Here is a 26,882-nt window from a genome sequence, read left to right as displayed (position 1 = left end):
GCAAAAAAACGTCATAGTCACCTGTCATGTTCTAAAGAAACATAATGTGGAGGAACACTGGCTAAAGGGATTTAATAGACCTTATTCAGAGCAGTGCCCTGACAGGTACAAAAGTAAGACTGTAAGGGATAGACTTGTTTTCAATAGCATCCGCTGTAAAAAGCTGTATAAAGCTCCTAGATCACTTTTAATTTTCCACAGCTCATATTGTCGGGAGTTTTTTGTCTAATGAAATTTCTTGGAAAGATATTTTTGCAGTTTCACCAGCAGAACAATCCAAAAACACAGTAGTACAACCCACTGTTGAGATTTGTCTATCCCTCACAGCCTCGCTTTCATTCCTATTAAAAATTAAAGATGTTGTGAATAAGGTCTATACAATGAACCTGATTCGCTGCCTCAGCGACAGGGAAACTGAGCATGTGTGATTACCTGCGTCTGTCCTTCTTCAGGTCAAGTCATATATTCATAACATTTTTTTGTTTGCCATCAGCTGTCAGAAGATGAAGGCCATATCTTTGTCATAGTATTCTTACAACATTTAAGGGGATTTACCATGACTGGAGTCAGCTCTGTTCAATACACTGAATTAATGCTATTGAAGAGAAACATCAGCTTCAGTGACGGTGACGCATCACTCAAGAGACAGTAGCTTGCTGCCAACTACTGGTGTAACAATGTAACTGCACTGACTGACAGCTTGCAATTACGTTCAGTTATAAATTCTTGTTGGCTCTTTAAGCCAAAGTATCCTAATATGGACAGTGTTTTGCGTAAGCTCCGTTTTTAAAAAAAAAGGCCTATTAAAAAATATTTGTTGTGCTAGTTATTTCTCAATTAAAACAAATACAACCCCAAATCCAGAAAAGTTGGGATGTTTTTAAAAAATTTAATAAATAATCTATGATTTGTTGATTCTCTTTAACCTTTATTTAACTGATAAAAGTACAAAGAAAAGATTTTCAGTTTTCACTGACCAACTTAAATATAATTTTGTATATATAAACAAATTTTGATTTTGATGGCTGCAACACACTCCAATAAAGTTGGGACAGAGGCATGTTTACCACTGTGTCACATCACCTTTCCTATTAATTACACTTTTTAATTGACAATATTGTTGCATTTTTGCAAATGGAATTTTTGCCCATTCTCGCCCGATACAAGACAGCTGCTCAACAGTCTGTGGCCGTCGTTGTCTGATTCTCCTTTTCATGATTGGCCATACATTTTGAATAAAAGACAGATCTGGACTGCAGACAGGCCATGTCAAGTACATCCACTCTATGGTATAGAGTGTCTAAGAAACCACTCTGGTGTAACACATGCAGAATGAGGAATTGTCTTGCTTCCCAGGAAAGATCATCTTGTTGGCAACTTCATGTGTCTTTGTACAATCCCAGTATACAGCTCCACATCAATGGTACTGTCACACATATGCAAGTCGCCCATGCCGTTTGCACTGATACACCTCCATACCATGACAGATGTTTGCTTTTGCACCTGTCGCTGATGAAAGTCTGGACTTCCCTTCCCTTTCGTCTTTGGGACTGAAAACTCGATGCAAGTTTTTCCCAAAAACATGCTGAAACGTGCACTCATCTTACCACAGCTCACATTTGCACTGTCTTCTGGACCATCTGAGATAAGCACGGTCCCAGAGAACAGATGTATATTTTTCTCCTTGCGTAACAGCGATTCAAGTTGCGTTTCTTGATGCAGTGGCAGACTGTGTTGAGTGACAACGGGTTTCTCCGGAGCCCATGTGGCTATATTTAACACAGCAGCATGATGGTTTCTCATGTAATGTTGTCTGAAGGCTTGAAGGTCACACACATTAAACGGAGGTCTCCTGCCTTGCCCTATACAGACTGAGATTTCTCTGGATTCCCTGAATCTTTTCACAATATTATGAATGCTAGATGCTGAAAGTCCTAAATAGTTTCAAATATTGCATTGAGAAATGTGATTTTTGAATTGTTTGACAATTCTCTCATGAAATTCAGTACACAGTGGTGAGCCATGACCCATGTTTGCTTGGATGCTCCTTTAATACCCAATCACGATACCCTCACCTATTACCAATTCACCTTCTAACTGTGGACTGTTTCAAAACAGTTTAACTAGGATATTCCATACATTTTTCACTTCTATTTTGCCTCTGTCTCAACTTTTTTGGATGGTGTTGCAACCATCAAAATCAAAATGTGTTTATATTTACAAAATACAATTAATTTGGCCAGTGAAAACATTGGAAAGTTTCTCTTTGTACTTTTGTCAGTTAAATAAATGTTGAACAGAATAGACAAAATCACAAATTCTTGATTTTATTACATTTTACAAAATGTCCCAACTTTTCTGGAATTGGGGTTGTACAACATTACTGTGAATAATATAACCAAGGCAGCATCTGTGGTATTATTTCATCAGAAAAAAAAGTTAACAATGACAGTCAACTACATATCACTTCTTTAAAGCTTAAATGATCGGGATCGATATCGGCCAATGCGAAAATCCTGATCGGAGCATCCCTATTTGAAATGAATTTGAAAGTCTGACTCACTCTGAAAAGCAACAAATATTAGAAAAACATCCCTTTTCATTTGCTAAATTTCTCCTGAATTTGCTTCATCTACACGCTCTCATATTGTTTTGTCCGTGTGCGTCCGTAAGTGAGCCTGGAGCCTTGAAGACTGGGAGAAACTCTTTCCACATTGCGGGCATCGGTTGGGCGTCTCCTCGTGCGTTTGCCGGTGAGCTCTGAGTAGATGAGCTCGGCTGAACTTTCTGCCGCACTCTTTGCAAGCATGGGATTTCCTCCTACCTTTGGGTTTCGAGGACTCACACCTGCTCATCATCTCGTCGTCACCTTCGTCATCCTCCTCGACTTCAACCTCCTCTTCCTTTTTCTTATTTGCCTGGTTACTCTTTGAATCATTGCAGACTTGTGAATCAGCTTTGTCCATGAACACTTCCAGAGTGGGAACGGCATCCATGGACTCATCGTCATCCTCGAGCAGCTGGGATGGAAGGGTCAGGAGTCTTTGCAACATAGACGGGGATCTGATTTGAGAGTTGTCGCCTGTATATAAAAACAAAGCGACTTGAAACGATAGTATGCTTTTAAATCATAACCATACTAATTCATCAGCACAGCGCAGCCTACCTGTGGAGCTGACGACTGGAACGCCTTGTGTGTCCGAGGATAGAGAAACAACCTCCATATCGTCTACCTGCAACCAGGGCGGCTGCCCCACCTCAAGCTCCAGTTTCCTTTGACTGGCCAGGCAAGACGGCATGAGCGTCTCTCGAATTAGGCTGTCCATGTCAGTCACTGAGGCAGAGTTCAGCTCGTTGCGCTCCTCCTTACTGGTGGTGACCTCTTTGATTTGCCAGAAGTCATTGCACCACTTCTGCCCAAATACTTTGTCCAGGATGGGCACCCAGTCTTGAGACACTGCAATGACAGTCTGCTTGTCTGGTTCTGTTGAGGAAAAAACATAATTAAGGAGGAAATTAAGAACAATTACTTTTTTTAAGGCTTCATTGACTTCATAAGTTCATAATTAGGGTTATACACTGAACTAAACTGGAAATCCAAATGAACATTGCTTGCTGATTTAGCAATCGAGGATTCAGAGGAGTTTGGTTACATTTTATTTGTAAATAATGTAGAATTTGCTTTTGAATACCTGGGACATTTGGCTAAGTGATTATTCATTTGAAAGCAACAACATACAAGTTAGAATGAAATTAAATTGTTAGAAAAACGGACAAACAAAATCACGTTTCAGCACAGGCACTTGGGTCTTATTCATTAATTATCCGCAATCCAGGCGACATCTGTCTGAAGATGTTTAAAGTAGGCAATCTTGGGACGAATTGTTGGCCAGGTTTGCTTTGTTTTTACATAAGAGCTTAAAAATAGACTTCTGAATGAAACCCAAAGAACAGATGGCAAAACAAGAAAGTATTTTTGTCTCTGGTCTGTCAACTGTTGAACAATAAACTGAGGCGTGCCAAAATCATGTGTTAATAACAGGGGAAATTCAGTTTTGTTGTAATGCTGTTTTTGAACAATGGGCATATTATATTTAAAAGAGGTGTTTAAGTACATTTTTCTATTGATTGTGGGAGCTATACTTCATCAAATCACAAGAAAATGACGGCAAACAGCTGCATATCCAGCCTGATATCTGGATTGACGTTTAGTTACAGTGAAGTATTACTGTCAGGATATTCTGCTAAATCCTCCGCAATTTAGCACTCAGAACTGATCTGAAAGATAGTGAACTGCAACAAACCAGTTGCATTTGTACAGTAACCTGGTTTTCATAATTCTTTTAGTGAGCATAGTGCTAAAACAACGCAGACAGCTTATGCAAATAATGTTACCAGCAGGCACAATTCATTTGGATTAAATTCTGCCCACAAATAGGAAGCAGTTCTATCCAACTTTACACTTCTGTATGTAAAAATAAATACTTTTAATTAGCAAGAAAGCATTCAATTAGACATTTATCATGTCTATTTCAAATAAATGATGTCCTTTTGAACTTTGTACCATTGGTGGATTCAGTTTGTTCCTTTTCCCACCCTTTTTTGGGTGATTGGTCCTGCAGGCCTTTCGACTCTTGCTTTTCTACTTTGGAACTGCTAGGAGAGGCAGAGTCGTTTTCGCAGTCTTCTGGTACCACAGCAACCACGTCATTGGTTTCCACAATCTTCTTTTCCTGTAGCTGCTCTTTCAGTATCTGGTTTTCCCCCTCCTTCTTGGTGAACTCCAAGAGCAGGTCATCAAAGCTGTCTTCCACAATTTTGGTCAGCTCGCAAACGGCGAATTCCAGCACGTGTTCCATAACAGATTTTAACTGACCTTGAAATGGAGACAAAAATGGGGGACATTATGATATATTTACATAGGAAAAAATCTATATGGTGAGAATCTTATGACACAAACAGGTATTAAATCACTGCATATAAATCATCCAATCTCTCTCTGCACCATCCACACACTGCACCAAATAAGACCGCTGGCTGACATTTACGAGAATCACACCAATTTGCTTCACTCCTTACTTTCAGCAAGCAAAAGTTCAGATTTAAAGCCTCAATTACGCTGTCAAGATTCAAAGCAATCTAAGAAGAATGTCACTACGAAAGCGTTTCTCATGATGGAGATGCAGAGATGGAGCAGGGATCTCTGTTACATAGTGTATAAAACTGAGTGGTATTTTTAAATCTGGTGTATAATAACATTTGTATAGTACCATAATAAAGTATGATGGTTACATTAGAAAGCTAACACTGCAAAACCAATTAAATATACATATGGTCCCAAATTATATTAGAAGACTTCAACTACTACGTTCTACGAAAATCAAATTGTTAGATGCAAACAATTTACTTATTGTGTTCATGTTGTCTTGCAAAACACTTTTGCTGCTATTGAGGTGGAATATGTGTAAAGTTAGGACAGGTTCGGTGGTACGAGTAGGTTTAAGGTTAAGGGGAATGGGATGGGTCAGGAGTGTAACTATAGATTTAATTACAGAAACTATTAACAGAGGTTTTTTTTTTTTTAAATATACGTACAATGCAAAATCTCTTAGGCTTACCAAATCTGCATTTATTTGATTAAAAATAAAATTTTTAATGTGAAATATTATTACAATTTAAAAATAACCGTTCTCTATTTTAATATATTTTAAAATATAATTTATTCCAGTGATCAAAGCTGAATTTTCAGCATCATTACTCCAGTGTTCAGTGTCACATGACCCTTCAGAAATAATTCTAATATGCTGAGCTGCTGCTCAAGAAACATTTCTTAATATTATCAATGTTGATAACATTTGTGTACAATTTTTTTTTCAGGATTCTTTGATTATTTCTAAAGTATTCATTTTTGAACGGTAGTGTATAATCTTAAAAAAAGCTTTCTATTTCAGATAAATGCTGTTTTTTAACTTTCTATTCATCAAAGAATCCTGAATAAACAGGTTTCAACAGTTATAATATATTTGGGATCGTTTCTTTAGCAGCAAATCAGCATATTAGAAAGATTTCTGAAGGATCATGTGACACTGAACTGAAGACTGGAGTAATAATACTGAACATTTCAGGTTCAGATATTAAAAGATTTAGGTGTCTCCAAAACTCTGTATTTCAGGACAGAAGAGGAATCATATGTAACCTCTATGTAATTACCTTAGCACTTCTTATACTCATGTGACGTTGGTGGCTTGAAATGAAATGGGAAGGAAATGCTGCAGGTCTGATTTTTGAGTTGGGCGCTATCTTGTAACTTGTATGAAATTAACCTCCCTGCAGCAATGCACAGCATGCATTCCTCACTGACTGTATGGTGTCCATTTTGATCAGATCACTGAAAAGCCACATCAAAAAGTCCCCAAATACCACTTCATATTTTACTGTGTGAGCATAATTAAAATATGAACATAATATTATTAACATATTGCCAAATATATATAAAAATATACTAACATGTCAAAGTGGTCACATTAAAGTTATATTACAATAAATACATACAGAAATGTATCGATTTCAGTGGAAATTAATATCTTTTCTTCTGTTATCAAACAATACAAATGCTTGAGGCAGTGTTTTGGGTTGCTTTTGCACTACACCATTTTCAACTAAAAACGGCAAACTTTTTATGCGTTTTGGCCATTCATTTACACGACAACAGTTTTTGGGGCCTGAAAAGCAAACTGTTGAAAATAACGGTATTGTCCCTGTGTAAACTACAAAAACGTGAATTTATGAAAACGGTGACGTCATGTGCATGCGTATTACGTGTTCAGTTTATAGGCATGTAGTGTTTCTTTACAAAGTGACGTCGCCAACTACTGGTCTGGCATGTATAATACAATCGTTTCACGGATCAGTGTGAACGGGGGTCCTTTTGACAACTTTGTCGTCTGTATGCAAAAAACACAAAGGAAAACGTGTAAACGTACCATAATTTTTTTTTTTTAATTTTTCATTCTTCAGCGCTGCAGTGCAGTGCAGGTTAAAGGCAGGGTAGGTAAGAAATTTTGTTCCAAATTTGTTTAAACTTTCTATATATATCAATGCATAATTAAAATGTAAGAACTCTGATAAAAAGAGTATAAAAATCGAGTGACTCTAGACCGTTTAATCTGTATTAAACACAGCTCATTATTTCCATCCGGGACGAAACATAGGATTGGCTTAGGCGGCTGTCACTCTCTCGCAACCATGGCAACCACCCTTTTGCCACACATGACCTGCCCACTTGCGCGCGCACGTTTGATTTGGGGAATTCAAGAGGCATGGATCCTAGGAATACCAAAACAATGGCAGAGAAACAGCAAGCAAAATTCACAGTACCGGCCTATGCAGTTAGTGAAGGCAAACCAGGCAAAAAAGGAAGACAGTAACAGTACAAGAAAAGGCAATGAACAAAAAATCTTTGGATAAACAAAGAAATAAAACGCGAGTTAATATCGGCGTGGCTCTCCAGCGATGGCGAGAACTGAGGGAACTCAAGGGGCTGAAAAGTGACTCCTTGATGGCTTTATTTCTGCTGGACAGGTAAATCTTTCTTTTTGTATTTTGATCATACATATTTTTTTGTTTATTTTTTCATGAAGCATGTGTCATTAGCACACGTAGCTGCGTAATATAGCTAACATAACATTACTTAGCGAGCCGTAGTAGAGACGATAAATAATCTATAGGCCTAGCTCAAGATGATAGCTATAATGTTGAATTGTGCATAATTTTGCTTTAGATAACTAAATACATGTTTAACAGATAGTAGGCCTAACGTTACTCCGCATCTAGGAACTTTTCTTAGAACTATATTTACCCTCTGTCTAACTCTTTTACCATGTTCACCTGTAAGTTTACCTGCACGTTTTTTTCGCCTTTGTTTTGTTTTTATATTCTCTACCTATGTTTACTGATGTCTTTATCTGTGTGTGTCGTACACACTTTGTTGTATGTGTGTGTTATTATTTTGTGTCTGCAATGCAGTTGTGAGTTGATATTTGAGTGTATGTTACTCTGTTTATCTGTAGAACAACGTATATGTTATGAATCTTACACGAAATTCATCTTCATCACAGTGTAAATGATGGTAATGGAAAAACGTGTATCATGCAACCTGTTTTTAGCTTTGCCTTATAGATAACTAACTCGTTAGCGAATTAAATTATGTTTATCTTCATAATTATAAAGTTATTTTTATTACATGTGATTCTGACATGATGTCACTGCATGCACTGTGCTCCTTCCTCTCCGCTCGTCTCAGGTAAATAATGCGTCTTCCAGCTCAGTGGTCGGAGTCGCACGTTCATGCGTTTTGGGGGCATGGCTTTGGAAGGAGCCCAGAAGGGAGGGGGTGGAGTGAATGGAAATAATGAGCTGTCTTTAAAACAGTCGTGAGAGGTCTACAGACACTCGATTTTTATACTTTCTTTTTCAGAGTACTTACATTTTAAATATGTATTGATATATAATTAAAGTTTAAACAAATTTTGAAAAAAAAATTTTTAATGAATTTTTTACCTACCCTGCCTTTAATTGTATGTGATAATTATCAGGTAGTCCAATTGAAACTTCAGCAACATAGAAACACAGACAATCACAAAAACCACGAAAATAAAATAACAAAACTAGTGACTGACAACATAGAATACATACATGTTTGGTCATTAAACTATACAGACACGTGTAGTACACATAAAAATTTTTTGTATCGAATCGGCGTTTCGTCCAAGGTTTTTGCGCATGCTCCAAGTCTTATTTTCCTTTTTAGTGTATTTCTGTGGCAGAATTACAGCGCCACATACTGATCTGGCATGTATACTACATTGTTTTGAGTCGGTTTCAGTGGTTTCGTGTGTATGCAGATATTTCTTGAGATGAGGATTAAAAAAAAGATCGGATAGGGAAAGCTGTAAATTCTAAATCATTAGCTGTCAATATCAAACTATGTTGGCTAAGACGATTTATTTAATTCTTAAACTCCATGTAATTTGACACCCCAGCTCATACTAATGATGAAAATGTGCAACACATTCTAGACAACATGAAAGGCCATTCAAAACCCAGTATACTTCTGAAATGTGATGCACTGCAGAATGAAACAGGATATTCAAGAAAATGAAATGTAGTGCATGACTTGACTTGATCCACTGGCAACTGAATGGATGCATGCAAAATGGTTTATAGGCCCTGTTTATATATGGTATTAAGATGTGTTTTGGTCGATCAGATCACAAGTAGATGAGGGACACACATATACCCGTTTACACCTGGTGTTTTAATACGTTTCTTTTATCCACTTTCGACCACTTCTGTCCTGATTTCTTCGAGGGGCGAGTAAATGTACAAGCTTTTTCAGATCTTTCAATCTAATGGATGAAATAAACTCACGCAATTTACATATGAACGTGAAAAGAGACAATGGAAAAACATACAGAGAAGCAGCTTTTGTTTCTGCTCTGACAGCCGCAAGACCGGCAGAACGCTGTGTGTGTCAGGAATAGGGAGAGAACATTATGCATTATACGTTTAAGTCTTCAAACCAAACTTAGGTCTTCAGCAGACAAAGTTTAAAACCCATCTGGCTAGCGCGCTTTCCATAATGTTTACGTGTTAGGTCAGTGGACAGAGAGCAGGCAGCCTTTTGTGGTTGTTTGGCATTCAACATTTTGTGGTTGGACGCATTTGACCTCATGAGCGTCTCTGACTACTTCTGTAAGTGATCTTAAACTTTGGTCTTCAGCCAACAAAGTTTAAATCCTGTCTGGCTAGCATGCTTCTCATAATGTTTACCCATTAGATTAGTAGACAGAGAGTAGACGTCTTTTGTGGCTGTTCGAACACATTCGACCACATGACCATCTACACTACGAAAGCAATCAGGTAGAATGCATTTTCGACTACCTCTGGAAATGGTCTAAAGTGGACAAACTCAGGATATTTTAGACCCCGTTTACACCTTTATTTAGTGTCGTCCACTAGTGATCGGACTGATGAAAATGCTTCTTAATACCAGGTGTAAATGGCCTATATGACAGGAGCGAGGCTGAAAAGTAAGAGGGCTCTGTGATGTCAATCAAAAAGAAAAAGTAGTTTCAGAGGCTTTTATTTCTTTGGAATAAGGCAAACTAATGTATCTTTCACAACCATTAATAATGCATTAAAAATCCATTTTGATTTCATTTTCAGGGCTCAACAATTATGGATTTTTTTGGGCCCAATCACAAAAATATGACCAAAAAAAAAGTATTTACAATTTAAGATATTTAAAACAATATTATTACTAGCGAATCTAAAAATATATTTCTAAAAAAAGAAGAAAAAAGATACATTTTCATTTTAGCAAAGTATTTTATATTTGCTAGAAATACTTTTTTTTTTTTTCATTAAATGTTACACATTTTCTTAACAGTTTTCAGTTTTTCTCTTCACAAATATATTTGTTTCTTTACAATAAGATTATAAAACCGGCTGCAAAGTACAAAGCTATAATGTAACTCCATAAATTAATTTTGAAGGAAAATGATAGCATACACTGCAAACCATTACTAATTGGTTTGTAGTTTTCAACACATTTCTTTTCTGACGCTCTCGAAACATTCACCAGTCATTCTTGCGTTGTCTGCTCAGCTACATTAGCCAGCAATATTTTGAATTTGCAACAATCACAAAAAGCACCAGATTAAAGGGTTAGTTCACCCAAAAATGAAAATTCAGTCATTAATTACTCACCCTCATGTCGTTCCACACCCGTAAGACCTTCGTTCATCTTGGCAGTTTGTTACACGCTCCCAAACACTGATTCGAAACAAAAGATTCGTAAAACTTCGAAGTTTCATGAAACAGTGTTTTGAAATCGCCCATCACTAGATATTGCTGAATAATAGGGCTGGGTATTGACACAATTTTCACGATTCGATTCGATTACTATTCACATGCTTTCAATTCGATTCGATTTCAATTATTTTGGATGTAGTATTTCAGTTATAGTACATGGCAAATTTTCTAGAGGAAAAAAAAAAAAAAATCAACTAATGCTGTAAACTACACATGTAAGTCAGTTGGTACTACTATAATAATATAGAAGGTTAAATTAACTTATTTATATACACACACACTTAAATTACACTCAATTTGTTTTTTATTATAAATAAAGTTTAGAATTACATAATCGTATTTCTACTCCAATTCGTTTTTTTTAAATATAAACATTTAAATGGCTGTCATAACTGATTTATTCAAACATACATTAAATATTGGAGAACATTATATATTATAATGAATATGTAACGGTGCATAGCTATATCAGAATGTTGCTTTCTAGAGTACACTTTTCTAGCTGACTACTGAGTTTATGGTCACTGAATATATTTTTCTGAGGTAAATGTGACGTTACGTGACATTGTTTACAAGCTGTTTTATTGACGTCTTTCCGCGGTTGAAACACTGATTGAGCGATTACACGAGACATGATACTTTCGGTAAGTTGTACTGTATATTGTAACATACCTTCAGATGTTTATTCGTGTTTATTTTGCGCTGTAACTGGTATTAAAGCGGAGGAGAGGATGTTCACGTGCGCTCCGTGCTGCCGCTTTAGTGCCTCAGTTAAAGCGATCTGAGACGTCACGTCACATTAAACAGCGCCAAAACGGTATTTATTTTTTGAATCTCATAATAAGATGGACGTCATTTGAAATCTGAGACTTTGCTTCATATCAAAATTAACAAAACACAAAGATTATTGTGATTTATTGGATGGGAGGCGCTACATATTCTACTCGTTCATCAACTGAAATCGGTTTCTCATTTTTAATCGATTCTCATTTTTATGAACCGATATCAATTCTTAAATCCCAAGAATCGATATCGGTTCGTAAAAATGAGAATCGATTAAAATCGAGAAATCGATATTTTTTACCCAGCCCTATTGAATAATGCCGTTATTTTGTTTTTTTGGCACACAAAAAGTATTCTCGTTGCTTCATAACATTAAGGTTGAACCACTGTATTTACATTAACTGTTTTAAATACATCTTTAGTAGCTTTCTGGGCATTGAAAGTGTTAATTGTCTTGCTGACAATGCAGGCCTCACTGAGCCATCGGATTTTATCAAAAATATCTTAATTTGTGTTCCGAAAATGAACAAAGGTCTTACGGGTGTAGAACGACATGAAGTGGGTGAGTAATTAATGACAGAATTTTAATTTTTGGGTGAAATAACCCTTTAAGTCTGCAAGGAATTAAAAGTTTTTCAGTGGCAACACAGCAGTGGTTTCAAATGGCCCGGAACTATCTCACACTAGCCCTGGGTTAGTAGGCCTGATGTTGACTTTAAGAAAGCTGCAATGGAAAATAAAGATTTACCTATTCAAATGCAAATTTTGAACAGTATGCAAGGTAAATGGGAATGTCTGATCTTGATTCATTTGACTATTCATTTGATCTATATCAAAGAAATTAAATTGGAGCACTGTTGAAAAAAACGTATTACAAGAGCATGTTGACATGCAAAGAAGATCATTGGGCTCCTTTGTAATTTGGCTGCAGTCCCTGCTTATGCAGAATGAAGACTCTCATGATACTCCCCCCCCCAAACCCCAACCATGGATACCCTCCGCAGGGTCCGGTAGGTGTGGCTCCTTCTAACCACCTCCATTGGCTAAAATGCAAGGCAAAGACACCCTCCCCATGGCTACCGTCACCGCAGTATGAAAAGCAGCGCTAAGGAGCAGCTCAACGACAGAAGCGTCATCACCCAATCCAGCCATTGGCAGCAGTCATAACAAGTCAGCCACACTCCAAACATCAAACTGTCCATGTATACATGCCCACACAGGCCTGAGGACTGCTAACCAGGATTCATTTCAAAGACCAGACATCAGAAACTTCCTTCAATGATACGATTCCACTCAACAAAGACAAAACATTCAGTCTAAAACAATGCGTTGTTTCTCTACAGTCTACTTAGAACAATTATGCAGACTTGGACACTTCCTCTAATAGAGTAAACAATTGGTTTTACCAACAATAGTCCCTTAACTTATGGATTTTATCTTGATTGCTATCTGAACTTTACCAAGAAAATAAACAAATAAGACTGAAATTTAGCTTTTGCTAGTAGTTGTTTTTAGATCAGGGTAGCTGGTGTCTGGCTGGTCATGTTGCAAGCTAGTAGACAATCTTGGACCAGAAAGAAAACTGATTTTTGTAACATAATGTCTGTTAAAACAGCTAATGGCCAGCCAAGAAACCAACTACCATGTTCCAAAACACATCTAACATCTAAAGCTGGATTTTCCACCAGGGCATGGTTTGGATTTACCAACAGGGTCATTCGTGCCACGTTTCTGAAATGTAGGGGCGTTTAACCACAATTAGGGAATTGAAATGCATGGGTGCAAAAACAGAGCCTAAGTTTACAATGACTTCCTCCTTCCGTTCAAAATGGTGTTTACCCTTGTTTTTAAAAACCTCGTCACTGCGCACCAAGCCATCGAGTCAGATTTGCATTGTATACACGAGCGCTTTAACAACACGGATTATTGTACACGATATTAGAGACATTTAGCTCATTTCCATTCAGTAAAAACACAGTTTGCACACAAATAGGCTTACCGACTGCTCGCCCTTTCTGTTCACGTCTGAGCGTTTCAGACTGAACGCCACAGTCAGGGCTCTGACTGGGGGTGTGTTGCTTTGTTTCATCGTTCGCGTCTGTTTTTCTTTTAGACGCATTGCTTTTCCCGTTCCCTCCGTATTCTTGCTGTCGAGACTGAAGAGTTGCCCTTAAACGCTGATTTTCCTGCTCTTTGGTGGCTGTTTCCAATAGCATTGAATTCAAAGTGGCCCCAACAGTCTTGGTGATTTCCTGAACGGCGAGCTGCACTACCTGCTCCAGTGCGGACTCCAGCTGACCTTGGAAAAACGAAATGTACAGGGCACCGTTCATGTTTACAACCGCTCTGTTGGAAGACCTCTGTCATTCTTCTTCTTCATACCCCCCAAAATAGTGTTAAATATACAGAAGTGCCCCAGAACAACTGCCTAGAAACGAACAGTTACCCCTTTCTCGCGAAACACATCGTGGATGTATACACCCCTTAGTATGCTGTACCGTACTGTACCGTGAAGTCGCACAGGGATTCAAAGTAGTCCATAAGCACATTTGAGGATCTTCCCTCAGACGACCACTACGCCATTTTGCCCCAAATTTAAAACGTATTGCGCACATAACCCAGAAACAAGCCAGGGCAAAACGCCGTTTTCAATAAAAGTAGTTTAGCCTAATTTTAATTTTAATTTGTTAGCAGGTTTGTGCATCCGACGTTTTGTAGTTTTGGACTGAGGGAGGGGGGTGATTCATTTAATGATTAATTTAAAACTCTTTAACGTTTAATAGATTATAGATACTCAGTTATTGCCTATTATATCCACTACTTTTGTCGCGCATGCTATTGTGATTTTCCTTCATTGACTCCCACTGCTTACAAACGTTTTGAGTGCGCTCCTCTACTTTGAATACGGTAAAACAGCCGCTGCATGATTTAGAAGGAAGGTGGGGCGAGTATCATGCTAGATTACAGATTCAAACGCATGTACGGTGCTTTGAAATTGAGCTGCCAGTGCCAAGCCAGCATATATTTTCCCAAGATAATTATAGTGTTTATTGCGTAAGAAACATGTAAAATGATTTGATAAAAGAAATCTATTTTAAATGTAATTATTCATTTTATTGACCACGCCCACAAATATTTGTGATAATAGAAAAGCTCAGGATGTCTTTAAGGTGCAGTAGGATGCTGGACTTAAAGGGTTAGTTCACCCAAAAATGAAAATAATGTCATTAATTACTCACCCTCATGTCGTTCCACACCCGTAAGACCTTCGGAACACAAATTAAGATATTTTTGTTGAAATCCGATGACTCAGTGAGGCCTCTCTCAAGATCCATTAATGTACTAAAAACATATTTAAATCAGTTCATGCGAGTACAGTGGTTCAATATTAATATTATAAAGCGACAAGAATATTTTTGGTGCGCCAAAAAAACAAAATAAAGACTTATTTAGTGATGGCCGATTTCAAAACACTGCTTCATGAAGCTTCGGAGCGTTATGAATCTTTTGTGTCGAATCATGATTCGGATCGCGTCAAACCGCCAAACTGCTGAAATCACGTGACTTTGGCGCTCCGAACCACTGATTCGACACAAAAGATTCATAACACTCAGAAGCTTCCTGAAGCAGTGTTTTGAAATCGGCCATCACTAAAAATATTCTTGTCGCTTTATAATGTTAATATTGAACCACTGTACTCACATGAACTGATTTAAATATGTTTTTATGGATCTTGAGAGAGGAAGTGTCATTGCTGGCTATGCAGGCCTCACTGAGTAATTGGATTTCAACAAAAATATCTTAATTTGTGTTCCGAAGATGAACGAAGGCCTTACGGGTGTGGAACGGCATGAGGGTGAGTAATTAATGACATTATTTTTGGGTGAACTAACCCTTTAAACTACAGTGAACAAAAGCATATGACTGAATCTGCTAAGTTTTCAGTTGCTCATTTCTTCAGCAAACAAATGTCTGCCCCATTGAGGCAACCCGCTTCATGTTAAATAACAACAACAAACAAACAAACAAACAAACACAAAAAAACTTTTATTACACTACTAATATGACTGCAGCCTTCATCTCCTGTGAATGTAATTTTTAGAAGTTTGGTTCATTTCAAATGAGTTTTTGAAGACATAAAATGGCAGGAAAAGAACTCCCTTGTCGTGTATGCGATCTGTGGTCACAAATATGCCACAGCCCTGGTTCCTCTTCCTATAGCAACAGAGGAAGAAGACTGCGGGACTCACACCAACACAGTGTTACTAAACTATGTCTGGTAGTTTAATGGGTCAAAGAGAGACATACAATTAATTTGAGGTATTTTCCGTAGATAATGTGCAGCTCCTGTAAGATCTTAGCTGATTGTTATAAAGTTCAAGGTCATAATCATTACTCAATGATTCATTCCTTTTGTACATCTTGTTCATGTGTCTCTTTTTTTCCAGATGCTATTATCTCGAGTGAGCTTTTGAGAAAACCGCCCCTCCATGGAGGACACAATTTTCTATAATTCAGTATTCTTTTTTTTAATTCTGCTGCTTCACTGTGTTGCAATTTGAGAGAGTTTACCTTTTACTTTTGAAGAGTTAATTTTTCACATTTTTATTTTTTTTATTTTATTTGGTTAGCAGGTGAAGTCACATTCATGCAGTATTCAACCATTAAACTTTAATTCACGGAATTCACTGACAACTTTGTGTTCTTGAAAACTTTAAAGCGTGTTTAGTAGTGCAAATGACAGCACAAAAAAGTTATTCATTTGAACAAGAATTGCCAGCTGTATTACATTCGAAATAATGCAGTTTGAAAGCCAAGACTATGTTTGAAAATACATTTCAACCAATATTTTTTTTTTTGTCAATTTCTATTAGGAAAGTTTTTGAAGCATTCGAAACACTTAACAACTTTAAAATGAATAAAACAATCGATTGATTTGAGAATATTTCTAAAAATCATTTAAAATTGACAAATGAAGGATAGACCTAGTAATTTATAAAATAAGGGTATTCTTGTTGTGCATGTTTTGTGATGTAGCTCAAGCAATACTGAAGAAAAACCATGTAAAAGACCAGGGCTTGTTACAATGTACTGTGAATAACATATGTTCAATGATAAGCATGGCAGATAAGCAGACATCTACTATATGATAGCATGTGGGGGCCACATTTCACCATGATAATATATATGTATTTCACTCTATTTAAATAACACTCTGTCTCAAAGTCTGCCACATATGTTTCTTGCAACGCATATAGGCCTATACAGCTAATATAATAGCTGTATAATATGCTCCACAAACAGCACAGTTTTCAAACACCAGGGGGTGCAGTATGATAACTGTATCAAATAAAACGCTATTTTAACTCTTGAGGTCATCCTTTTTGGCATGATGGCTGAACTAATTGCATTCAAATTTTTCAGTGGAGAACAACAGAACAAAATGCCTTGTTTAATTAAAAAGTAACGGGATTAAGGATTTTATAAACAATAATGTTTATATTTAAGTAAAAAGACTGTTTTAGGTGTTTTAGGTCAAGACCTCCAATAAGCACAAGGTGACAATTGATAGGTCAGTCAGGTCCTCATGGTCTGCCAGGACCTTAAAATCATTTAAAACAAATACAAATAATTTATTTTACTATTTCAATGCAAAGCAGTAAAGTTTTATGCCAGTTGGTTGGTTTGGTCTGCTATTCTACCACACTAGCAGGCACCAGCTTGAGGATGGATCAAGTTGATATATATTAATTTTACCTTGAATAGTTCTTACAGCCGTTCACTGAAATGACAAGAACCCAAAAAAACAAATTAAGTATGCAGAATGTCAAAAAAAAAAAAAAAAAAAAAAACTTTTTCAGTAGTGCTGATACCTTGCTTTCTAAGTTTTAAGCTTTGTAACTTAATGTGCAGATGTTTAGATGATTTCATTTTGTACCTGTCAGAACTGCAAAACAGCCTCAAGACAGCTATACTTTTTGAAAAATGTACATTATACTGTATATATAGTAGCCTGGCATTAAAACTTTGTTAATATTAGTTATGGTGGGTGACACAACCAAAAAAATGTTTTAATCTAATACAAAAAAATCGAAGGACCCCCAAATAAAAATGGGCCATGGTCCACTGTTCCGGACCTGTACCTGTACCTTCTGTTTATTTTATTAATGTTTATTCGTCATATAGCAGAGGTTTTATGTGGTTGTTTTCTGAGAGGCAGCAAAACATTGAGCACACCTCATTTATGCACTTGGGAATCCCATTGCAGTGGTGAATTAATGGCAGGTAACAAGGCGGAATGAAGGCAGGAAATGTAGGTGGGGGAGTGAAAGAACAGCACATTCTTCCACTCTTATTACCCACAACTGAGGTGCCCTTGAGCAAGGCACCTAACCCCCAATCTCTCCTCGGGTGAAGCCAAAACGTTTAGATCACCCCCAGGTGGCTGGATGCAGTATAGCTCATAAACCCCACCCTCTCCATGTAATCTAATGGGACGTGAGACAAACTAAACAATCAAATTACACTTCTGCCAGGAACACTATCATCAAATATGATTGATAATGGCATAGAGTTTGTATTGGCAGTATGGTTCTGTTCTGGGCAAGAACTCCCTGTGCGTCCATGCAACCTAGCATGAATAGGAGCAGGGAGAGCAGCAATAACCGCCCTTAGGGTAAACAGAACAGAACCAACATATGCAGATATCATTAATGTCAATAATTTTAACATGTACATATATTTCAAGAATTAGTCTGATTCAGGAGAATCATAAGGCCAATCCTGACTGAAGAAAGGAGGAGCTGGGGATGGAGGAGGGTAATTAGCTCCTGAGAAATGCAATAGCTGCTGATAATACAGAGGAACTTGTATATGGATTTTGTGATAGGCGTTGTATTCCTATAGGTAGACGTGAGTCACCTGGGAGTCAGGTGCTTGATTAACGCTTGATTTAAAAAAAAATTCCAGAGATGGTTTCTATCATTTTAGGTCATTTTCACAAGTTTAAAGGTGCCCTCGAATTAAAAATTGAATTTATCTTGGCATAGTTAAATAACAAGAGTTCAGTATATGGAAATGACATACAGTGAGTCTAAAACTCCATTGTTTCCTCCCTCTTATATAAATCTCATTTGTTTAAAAGACCTCAGAAGAACAGGCGAATCTCAACATAACACCAACTGTTACGTAACAGTCGGGGTGTACGCCCCCAATATTTGCATATGCCAGCCCATGTTCCCAACATTATGAAAGGTATTAGACAAGGGCAGAACGTCTGGATGTGCACAGCTGAATCATCAGACTAGGTAAGCAAGCAAGGACAATAGCAAAAAATGGCAGATGGAGCAATAATAACTGACATGATCCATGACTTCAAGATCAAGATGGCGCCGCGCATGGCAGCCACAGTGCTTAGCTCTTCAGTGTTTGTTCTGTTTTTGTTAGTTTTTCCTGTTTTCTGTTTTTCAAACACCATCAGTTTTACCAGGGATGAACTGCTGAACATTCGGCAGTTCACACCACAAAATCTTTTACCGGATTTCGATTATTCAGACGTTTTGTTGAATGTTGTAGTCGGCGGAGCGGCAGCGCTGTTTAGACGCTTCAGGACGCGCAGACGGGGAAAGCGCGCCGGCGCCCTCGTGAAGCTCAGACAGCGCGGATTAAGAACGCCGCTGCCTAGCATCCATCTGGCGAATCTCCGCTCTCTGCCCAACAAAACGGACGAACTCCTTCTGCTCTCCCGGACAAATAAGGATTTCTCGAACTCGGCTGCTCTGTGCTTCACGGAAACCTGGCTGAACGACGCCATTCCGGACAGCGTGTTATGTCTGCCGGGCTTTCAGCTGTTTAGATCAGATCGCGACGCAGAATCAACGGGGAAATCGCGCGGCGGCGGGACGTGCTTTTACATCAACGAAAGGTGGTGTTCAGATGTAATGGTGTTAAAGAAGATGTGCTGTCCAGATCTTGAAACACTCTTCATTAACTGCAAACCGTTCTATTCGCCGCGGGAGTTTTGCTCGTTCATTCTGGTGAGCGTCTACATTCCTCCGCAAGCGCACGTGAGCTCGGCTTTACAGTTACTCGCTGATATGATCACAGAGAGCGAGCAACAACACCCGGACTCTGTTCTTATCATTCTCGGGGACTTTAATAAAGCGATTCTCTCACGTGAACTGCCCAAATACAGACAGCATGTTACTTGTCCCACCAGAGACAGTAATATACTCGACCATTGTTACACAGCAATAAAGGATGCATATCACTCTGTCCCACGGGCAGCTTTGGGGCTCTCTGATCACTGTTTAGTTCATCTCATACCAACCTACAGGCAGAAACTGAAATCAGCTAAACCTGTAGCAAAGACTGTAAAGAGATGGACCACCGAAACAGAGCGGGCTTTACAAGCCTGTTTCGAATGGACTGATTGGAGTGTTTTTGAAGTTGCTGCCACCGATCTGGACGAGCTCACAGAGACTGTTACATCATATATCAGTTTCTGTGAGGATCTGTGCATTCCTACAAAGACTCATTTATCTTACAACAATGACAAACCCTGGTTCACTGCAAAACTCAGCCAGCTCCGTCAGGCCAAAGAAGATGCTCGCAGAAAAGGGGACAGAGTCTTGTACAAACAGGCCAAATACACACTGGAAAAGGAGATCAGAGTGGCAAAGAGGAATTATTCTGATAAACTTCGGAATCAGTTCTCTTCTAATGACACAGCTTCAGTGTGGAAAGGTCTGAAAGACATTACCAACTACAAGACACCATCCCCCAGCTCTGTGGAGAATCAACGACTGGCAGACGATCTGAATGGGTTTTATTGCAGGTTTGAAAAATCACCATTCACACCTCCATCAACCCCACTCTCCCCCACACCTGCAATTCAGTTCAGTGAAGATGACGTGCGCCAGGTCTTCAGAAAGAACAAGAGAAGAAAGGCACCAGGCCCAGACAGCGTTTCACCAGCCTGTCTGAAAACCTGCGCTGACCAGCTGGCCCCCATCTTCACACAGATCTTCAACAGATCACTGGAGCTGTGCGAAGTCCCCTCATGCTTCAAACGCTCCACCATCATCCCTGTCCCAAAGAAACCCAAAATTACTGGACTAAATGACTACAGACCTGTGGCTCTAACGTCTGTGGCCATGAAGTCATTTGAAAGACTGGTTCTGGCTTTTCTGAAGGACATCACTGGACCCTTACTGGACCCCCTGCAGTTTGCTTATCGAGCAAACAGGTCTGTGGATGATGCAGTCAATATGGGACTGCATTATGTTCTCCAGCATCTGGACAGACCAGGGTCTTATGTGAGGATCCTGTTTGTGGACTTCAGCTCTGCTTTTAACACCATTGTCCCATCACTCCTCCAGCCTAAACTAACTCAGCTCTCCGTGCCCACCTCTGTCTGTCAGTGGATCACCAGCTTCCTGACAGACAGGCAGCAGCTAGTGAGGCTGGGAAAATTCTCATCCAGCACCCTCACCATCAGCACCGGCGCCCCTCAGGGCTGTGTGCTCTCCCCACTGCTCTTCTCCCTCTACACCAACGACTGCACCTCTAAAGACCCCTCTGTCAAGCTCCTGAAGTTTGCGGATGACACCACACTGATCGGCCTCATCCAGGACGGTGACGAGTCTGCTTACAGACTGGAGGTTGAACAGCTGGCTGTCTGGTGCAGTCTTAACAACCTGGAGCTCAACACGCTCAAGACAGTGGAGATGATCGTGGACTTCAGGAAAAACCCACCTGCTCTCCCCCACTCACCATCATGAACAGCACTGTGACTGCAGTGGAGTCATTCAGGTTCCTGGGCACCACCATCTCCCAGGACCTGAAGTGGGACAACCACATCGAGTCCATTGTGAAAAAGGCCCAGCAGAGGTTGTACTTCCTTCGCCAGCTGAGGAAGTTCAACCTACCACAGGAGCTGCTGAAACAGTTCTACTCTGCCATTATCGAATCCATCCTCTGCACTTCAATTACCGTCTGGTTCAGCTCAGCTACCAAATCTGACCTCAGAAGACTACAGAGGGTAGTCCGGTCTGCTGAGCGAATCATTGGCACAACCCTCCCCACTCTCCAAGAACTGTACTTATCCAGAGTGAGAAAAAGGGCAAAGAAGATCACTCTGGACCCCTCACATCCAGCACACGCCCTCTTTGAACTGTTGCCATCCGGTCGACGCTACAGAGCCCTGAGCACCAGAACGACCAGACACAGGAACAGTTTCTTCCCTCAAGCAATCCATCTCATGAACACTTGACAAACACGGAACACACAACACTATTACATATTATTTACTTAAAACACTTATTTATATCTCAATTTGCACACATAATTGTACATACAATTGTCTATAATATATATTGTCTTTTGCTTTTTTTGCACTTTGTCTATCTTGTAAATTTGTATATTATTATTTTATTCTTTTTATTATGTGTCTTGTCTTGTCGCTGTTACTCTGTTGCACTGTGGAGCTTCTGTCACTAAAACAAATTCCTAGTATGTGTAAACAACATACCTGGCAATAAAGCTCTTTCTGATTCTGATTCTGATTCTGATTCTGATATCATGATATTTTTAGTGATATTTGTAAACTGTCTTTCTAAATGTTTCGTTAGCATGTTGCTAATGTACTGTTAAATGTGGTTACAGTTACCATTGTTTCTTACTGAATTCACGGAGACAAGAGCCGTCGCTATTTTCATTTTTAAACACTTGCAGTCTGTATAATTCATAAACACAACTTAATTCTTTATAAATCTCTCCAACAGTGTAGCATTAGCCGTTAGCCACGAATCACAGCCTCAAATTCATTCAGAATCAAATGTAAACAATATAACAGTATACAATACTCACATAATCCGACGCATGCATGACGAACACTTTGTAAAGATCCATTTGAGGGTTATATTAGCTGTGTGAACTTTGTTTATGCACTGTTTAAGGCAAGCACGAGCTCCGTGGGCGGAGAGCACGAGATTTAAAGGGGCCGCACAGCATAAATCGGCTCATATTTAATGATGCCCCAAAATAGGCAGTTAAAAAAATTAATTAAAAAAAAATCTATGGGGTATTTTGAGCTGAAACTTCACAGACACATTCAGGGGATACCTTAGACTTATATTACATCTTGTAAAATAAACGTTCGATGGCACCTTTAAATGTTCATTTTTTAAATAAGTTTGGTTTTAGTTAATTATTTAATGCTATAAAAACAGCAGTGTGTTGTCATAATTGACAGCTTTTCTCAGCAAAGTACTCACTGAGGCACCAACTGACTTTTTTCAGGATTTTCAGGAAGAGATTGGAGCTTCAACTTTAGTTTCTACATTTCCATAACTGTTTATTTCACACTGACATAATGTGTTGTTCTGACGTAATCTGTACTAACCGATTCTGCACAAGTGTATGTGGGGCCTTGATACCGCGGCTCCACTTCATGCTCACTACTGACTCCAAGATGTCAGTGCCATATTTGGACATTGGCGGCTTCAGTTCTCTACAATAGAAGAGAGTGAAGGTGAGTCGTCCATATTTTTTTAGTCTATGTGTGTGCTTTTCACTTTAAACCCATGGGTTCCTCTGTCACCTCTTCCTTTTGTTGTGCCAAATTCTGACCCCGCCAGATTATTACCCTAGTATAGGTAGCCTTAGAATTAGGTGTGTGTGTTAGGATTAGGCAACCAGGTAGCGGCCTCAACGAGGGTAATAATTTGGCAGGGAGTTAAAATTCGGCACAACTTCGGCACAGGGACTGCTGTAGCACTGAGATGCAGCTTGGCAGGCATTTAAGATACACTGCAAGTTTCTCCCTTCGCTGCCGCTGCACTCAGTGACCTGTACGTGGGTCATAAATTGCAGCACAGAATGCAAAACAACAAACCCTTCTGCAGCAGTGCGCTCAACACAGCCTAGCAATCAATTCAATGGTGTGTTAAAGAAATAGTTCAGCCAAAAATGAAACATCTGTCATCATTTGCTCACCCTCATGTTATCCTATATGATCTGTGGAACACATACCAACATACCAATGTTCCATTCACTCATTTTTTCTTCCTTTGTGTGATGAGCAGATGATACAAGTTTGGAATGATAAAATGTACATGACAGATTTTATCTATTACCACATCTTGCATTGCACAGTAAAGCTTGTTTTCAGATCACAGGCCTGTCAGACCGAAGGACTTTACAACTGATGTAACATCTGGGTCGGACTCGGCTACGCTGTTGGTGTAAATGGGTTAACCCACATTCCACAGCAAGCCTTCATGGCCTAGATCACAATCAGGACTAAACCATGATCTGATGCTGCGTGGCACTGGTAACTGAGGTTACAAGTTATAATTTGAACTCAAATTGCTATTTGAGCCTTTAACAAAGTTTGTTGATTTTAAATTGGTCAACTACGACTGGGTACTAATGCAAAGTCGATTTCTGGTGCGCCAGGGGTACCGTTCTGATAGCTGCTTGGATGAACAAAACAAAAAATAACGAAAAACATTTAGTGCTAAACAGAAAGTGGCCCTTGGCAAACCGAAAGCAAGCTTCAGAATAAATGAATCTAAACACATAAAGAGTTTTCATTGCTATGATCAATGGCAGAAAGAAAAGAGAACTTATTGTTCTTGAGGATAGGATGAAAAAATGTCTTGTCTGGTAACTTTTTTTTTTTTAGTTTGTCAGAGCTTTCTTTCTTACTATTCAAATTAATTTGCATTTAACATAACTCATTGTTTAATTATATTAATTAAATTAAAATTAAAATTTAATTATTTAAAATCTTAATCTTATTTAATCCTAATTAGTTTCATTTTGAATAAATCAAGCTATTGTTTGGCTTCTCAGGTCTTAGTTAAAAAATATTGGCCATAGTTGCTAGCTCAAGTTTCTAGCTTACATGAAATTCTGTCGTATAGGAGAAAAGGGCTGAATACATCATAATGTCATGATATCTGAAAGAATAAACATTGAAATTCCCCTCAGAGTGGTTTGGTCTCTTCTGACCTACATTGATCTTCAGGTAGATGTTCTGAGGAGATAAAGTAATAATCCACCAGAGCAGTAAGATAAGTCTCTCAGGAGGAGTCAGCATGTTCTTCATCCCATAAAAAAAACATCAGCTACATAATCAATCTGCAGAGTCAATGTATTATTATTGTCACCTTAAGTGACCTTTTTAAATCTACCAGGTGAAAAATCTCAGTCATGCTGGAATCAAACACCTGGCAGATATTTGCTAGCCACTTTGGCAGGCGACCTGATTGCACTTTGTATCGGACTGCGCTTTGACATAAATGTGTTGCATTGAGATACAAGATCTTCCAGAGAGTCAACAACAATTTCACTCATTAAAACATATACAATGCACAAAAACGTATGGCCTGATTGCAGTTTGACACACACAGATGAGTCAAAACATTATGACCACCTTTCTAACATGCTGTTGGTCCTTCGTGTGCTGCAAAACCAGAGCTGACCCGCTGAGGCATGGACTCCACTAGAGCCCTGAAGGTGTCCTGTGGTATCTGGCACCTTGACGTTAGCAGATCATTCAAGTCCTGTAGGTTACGAGGTGGAGCAACTTGTTGGCCCAGCACATCCCACAGATGCTCAATTGGATTGAGATCTGGGGAATCTGGAGCTCAGAACTCTTCATCATGTTCCTAAAACCATTCCTGAACAATGTGTGCAGTGTGGCAGTGTGCATTATCCTGCTGCATTATCCTGGTGTACCTGGTCTGCAACAATGTGGCACATGTCAAATTTACGTCCACACGAATGGCCGGACCGAGGGTTTCCCAGCAGAACATTGCCCAGAGCATCACACTCCCTCCATCGGCTTCCCATTGTCGCCGCTTTCGTCGGTGGACAGGGGTTATCACTCTGGTTGGTCTGTGGATACACAGCGTCATACACAGCAGAGTGTGATGCAGTGTGTGTTCTTCCCATAACCATCATTTCACGAGTTCACCCTTACAAATAATCAGATAGAAAGTAGTATGTGTATTTGGAGTGCTGTCCGAGAAGAGGCTCCGATCTTGGTATTTTGTCCCGAACCTAGAGTACCCCCCCATATCTCTGTTTAAGATGGTAACCAGGCGAGTGTGAGGAGACGGGGTGGTGGAGGGATGCTGAAAACTGTCGAGGAACATAGGTGAGTCGTATATATATAGGCCTCGACTCATGCTGATTGGAATGACGTGTCAATTGGATAGATCATTTGAACGTGTTCCTCCCGAACCTTGTTAATAAAACATAATTCAAATTTTGCGTGATTTGTGCCACAGTAGACCTTCTGTTGTCTCCGACCAGACGGGATAGCCTTCGTTGCCCTAATGCATCGATGAGCCTTGGGGACCCAACACCCTGTCGCCGGTTCTTGGTTTGTCCCTTCATGGACCACTGTTGGTAAATTCTCACCACTGCTGACTGAGAGCAACCCATGCCATAACAATTTGGCCCTTGTCAAAAGTGGCTCAGATCTTTATTCCTGCCCATTTCTCCTGCATCCAACATGTTGATTACGAGAACTGATTGTTTGCTTACCATCTAATCTACCCAGATCTCAATATTCAAATTGTGCTTTATTGGCATGCCAAAGCAATATATATAAAATATGGCCTTGTTAGGAGATGATCAATGATTTTCGCTTCACCTGTGACTGGTCATTATGTTTTGGCTCATGCAAATGCATAAAGCATCACAAAAGTTTTTTTTTTAATTAATAAATAGTGTTTTGCAGCTCCTTCCATGCCTATGAAGCATAAAAATTGAAAGCAGTTTTACCAAATTCTGATTGCACCCATCAGAATTTGGTAAAACTTAATAAATTTGTTAGTACTATAATGGTTGCTATGATAAGATATATGAACAGTATAATTGAATAAATGTGTTTCGATAAATGTGAAACGGTCGAAACTAAAGAGTCAAAGCCTATAGTTTTTGAATGCTTTAACATTATTGGTACAGAGCAACAGCGGTTTACACACCATTTCTGCAGACATTGCAGATGAGAGGTGTGAAGAACTGTTTCTCTCTAAAAATGTTTAGTCAGATATTCACCCATCGTTTATGAACGCTGATACGTTGAATACTTGCACCAAATGAAGTTGGTCAAGAATTCACAAAGATCTTGGTGTGATAAAAGTCATTACATGTGAGATAAATGCAGAGCAAAGCCCAAGTTTCCACAAGAATGATCGTATCGATCC

General features: G+C 39.0%; 1 protein-coding gene across 2 annotated transcripts in view; it reads right to left on the bottom strand.

Annotated features, from left to right (window-relative positions):
* Positions 1-2,311: 2,311 nt before the first annotated feature.
* si:dkeyp-113d7.10 (myoneurin) overlaps positions 2,312-26,882 on the bottom strand; it is an 83,863-nt gene continuing 59,292 nt past the window's right edge. Inside the window, exons 1-4 of one of the 2 annotated variants that reach the window (XM_048203033.1) lie at positions 13,658-14,165; positions 4,565-4,876; positions 3,167-3,484; positions 2,312-3,082 (exon numbers count right to left, since the gene is read on the bottom strand). In XM_048203033.1, the coding sequence (XP_048058990.1) occupies positions 2,643-3,082; positions 3,167-3,484; positions 4,565-4,876; positions 13,658-13,991 (1,404 nt within the window). In that variant the 5' untranslated portion in view covers positions 13,992-14,165 and the 3' untranslated portion in view covers positions 2,312-2,642. Of the gene's footprint in view, positions 3,083-3,166; positions 3,485-4,564; positions 4,877-13,657; positions 14,166-26,882 lie in introns of those variants that run through there. The other variant, XM_048203034.1, reaches the window with a different exon arrangement.

This window comes from Megalobrama amblycephala, linkage group LG9 (assembly GCF_018812025.1).
Source record: "Megalobrama amblycephala isolate DHTTF-2021 linkage group LG9, ASM1881202v1, whole genome shotgun sequence".
Classification (NCBI taxonomy): Eukaryota; Metazoa; Chordata; class Actinopteri; order Cypriniformes; family Xenocyprididae; genus Megalobrama; species Megalobrama amblycephala.
Note: the sequence above shows the minus strand (reverse complement) of the source record. Positions and strands in the feature narration are given on the sequence as shown.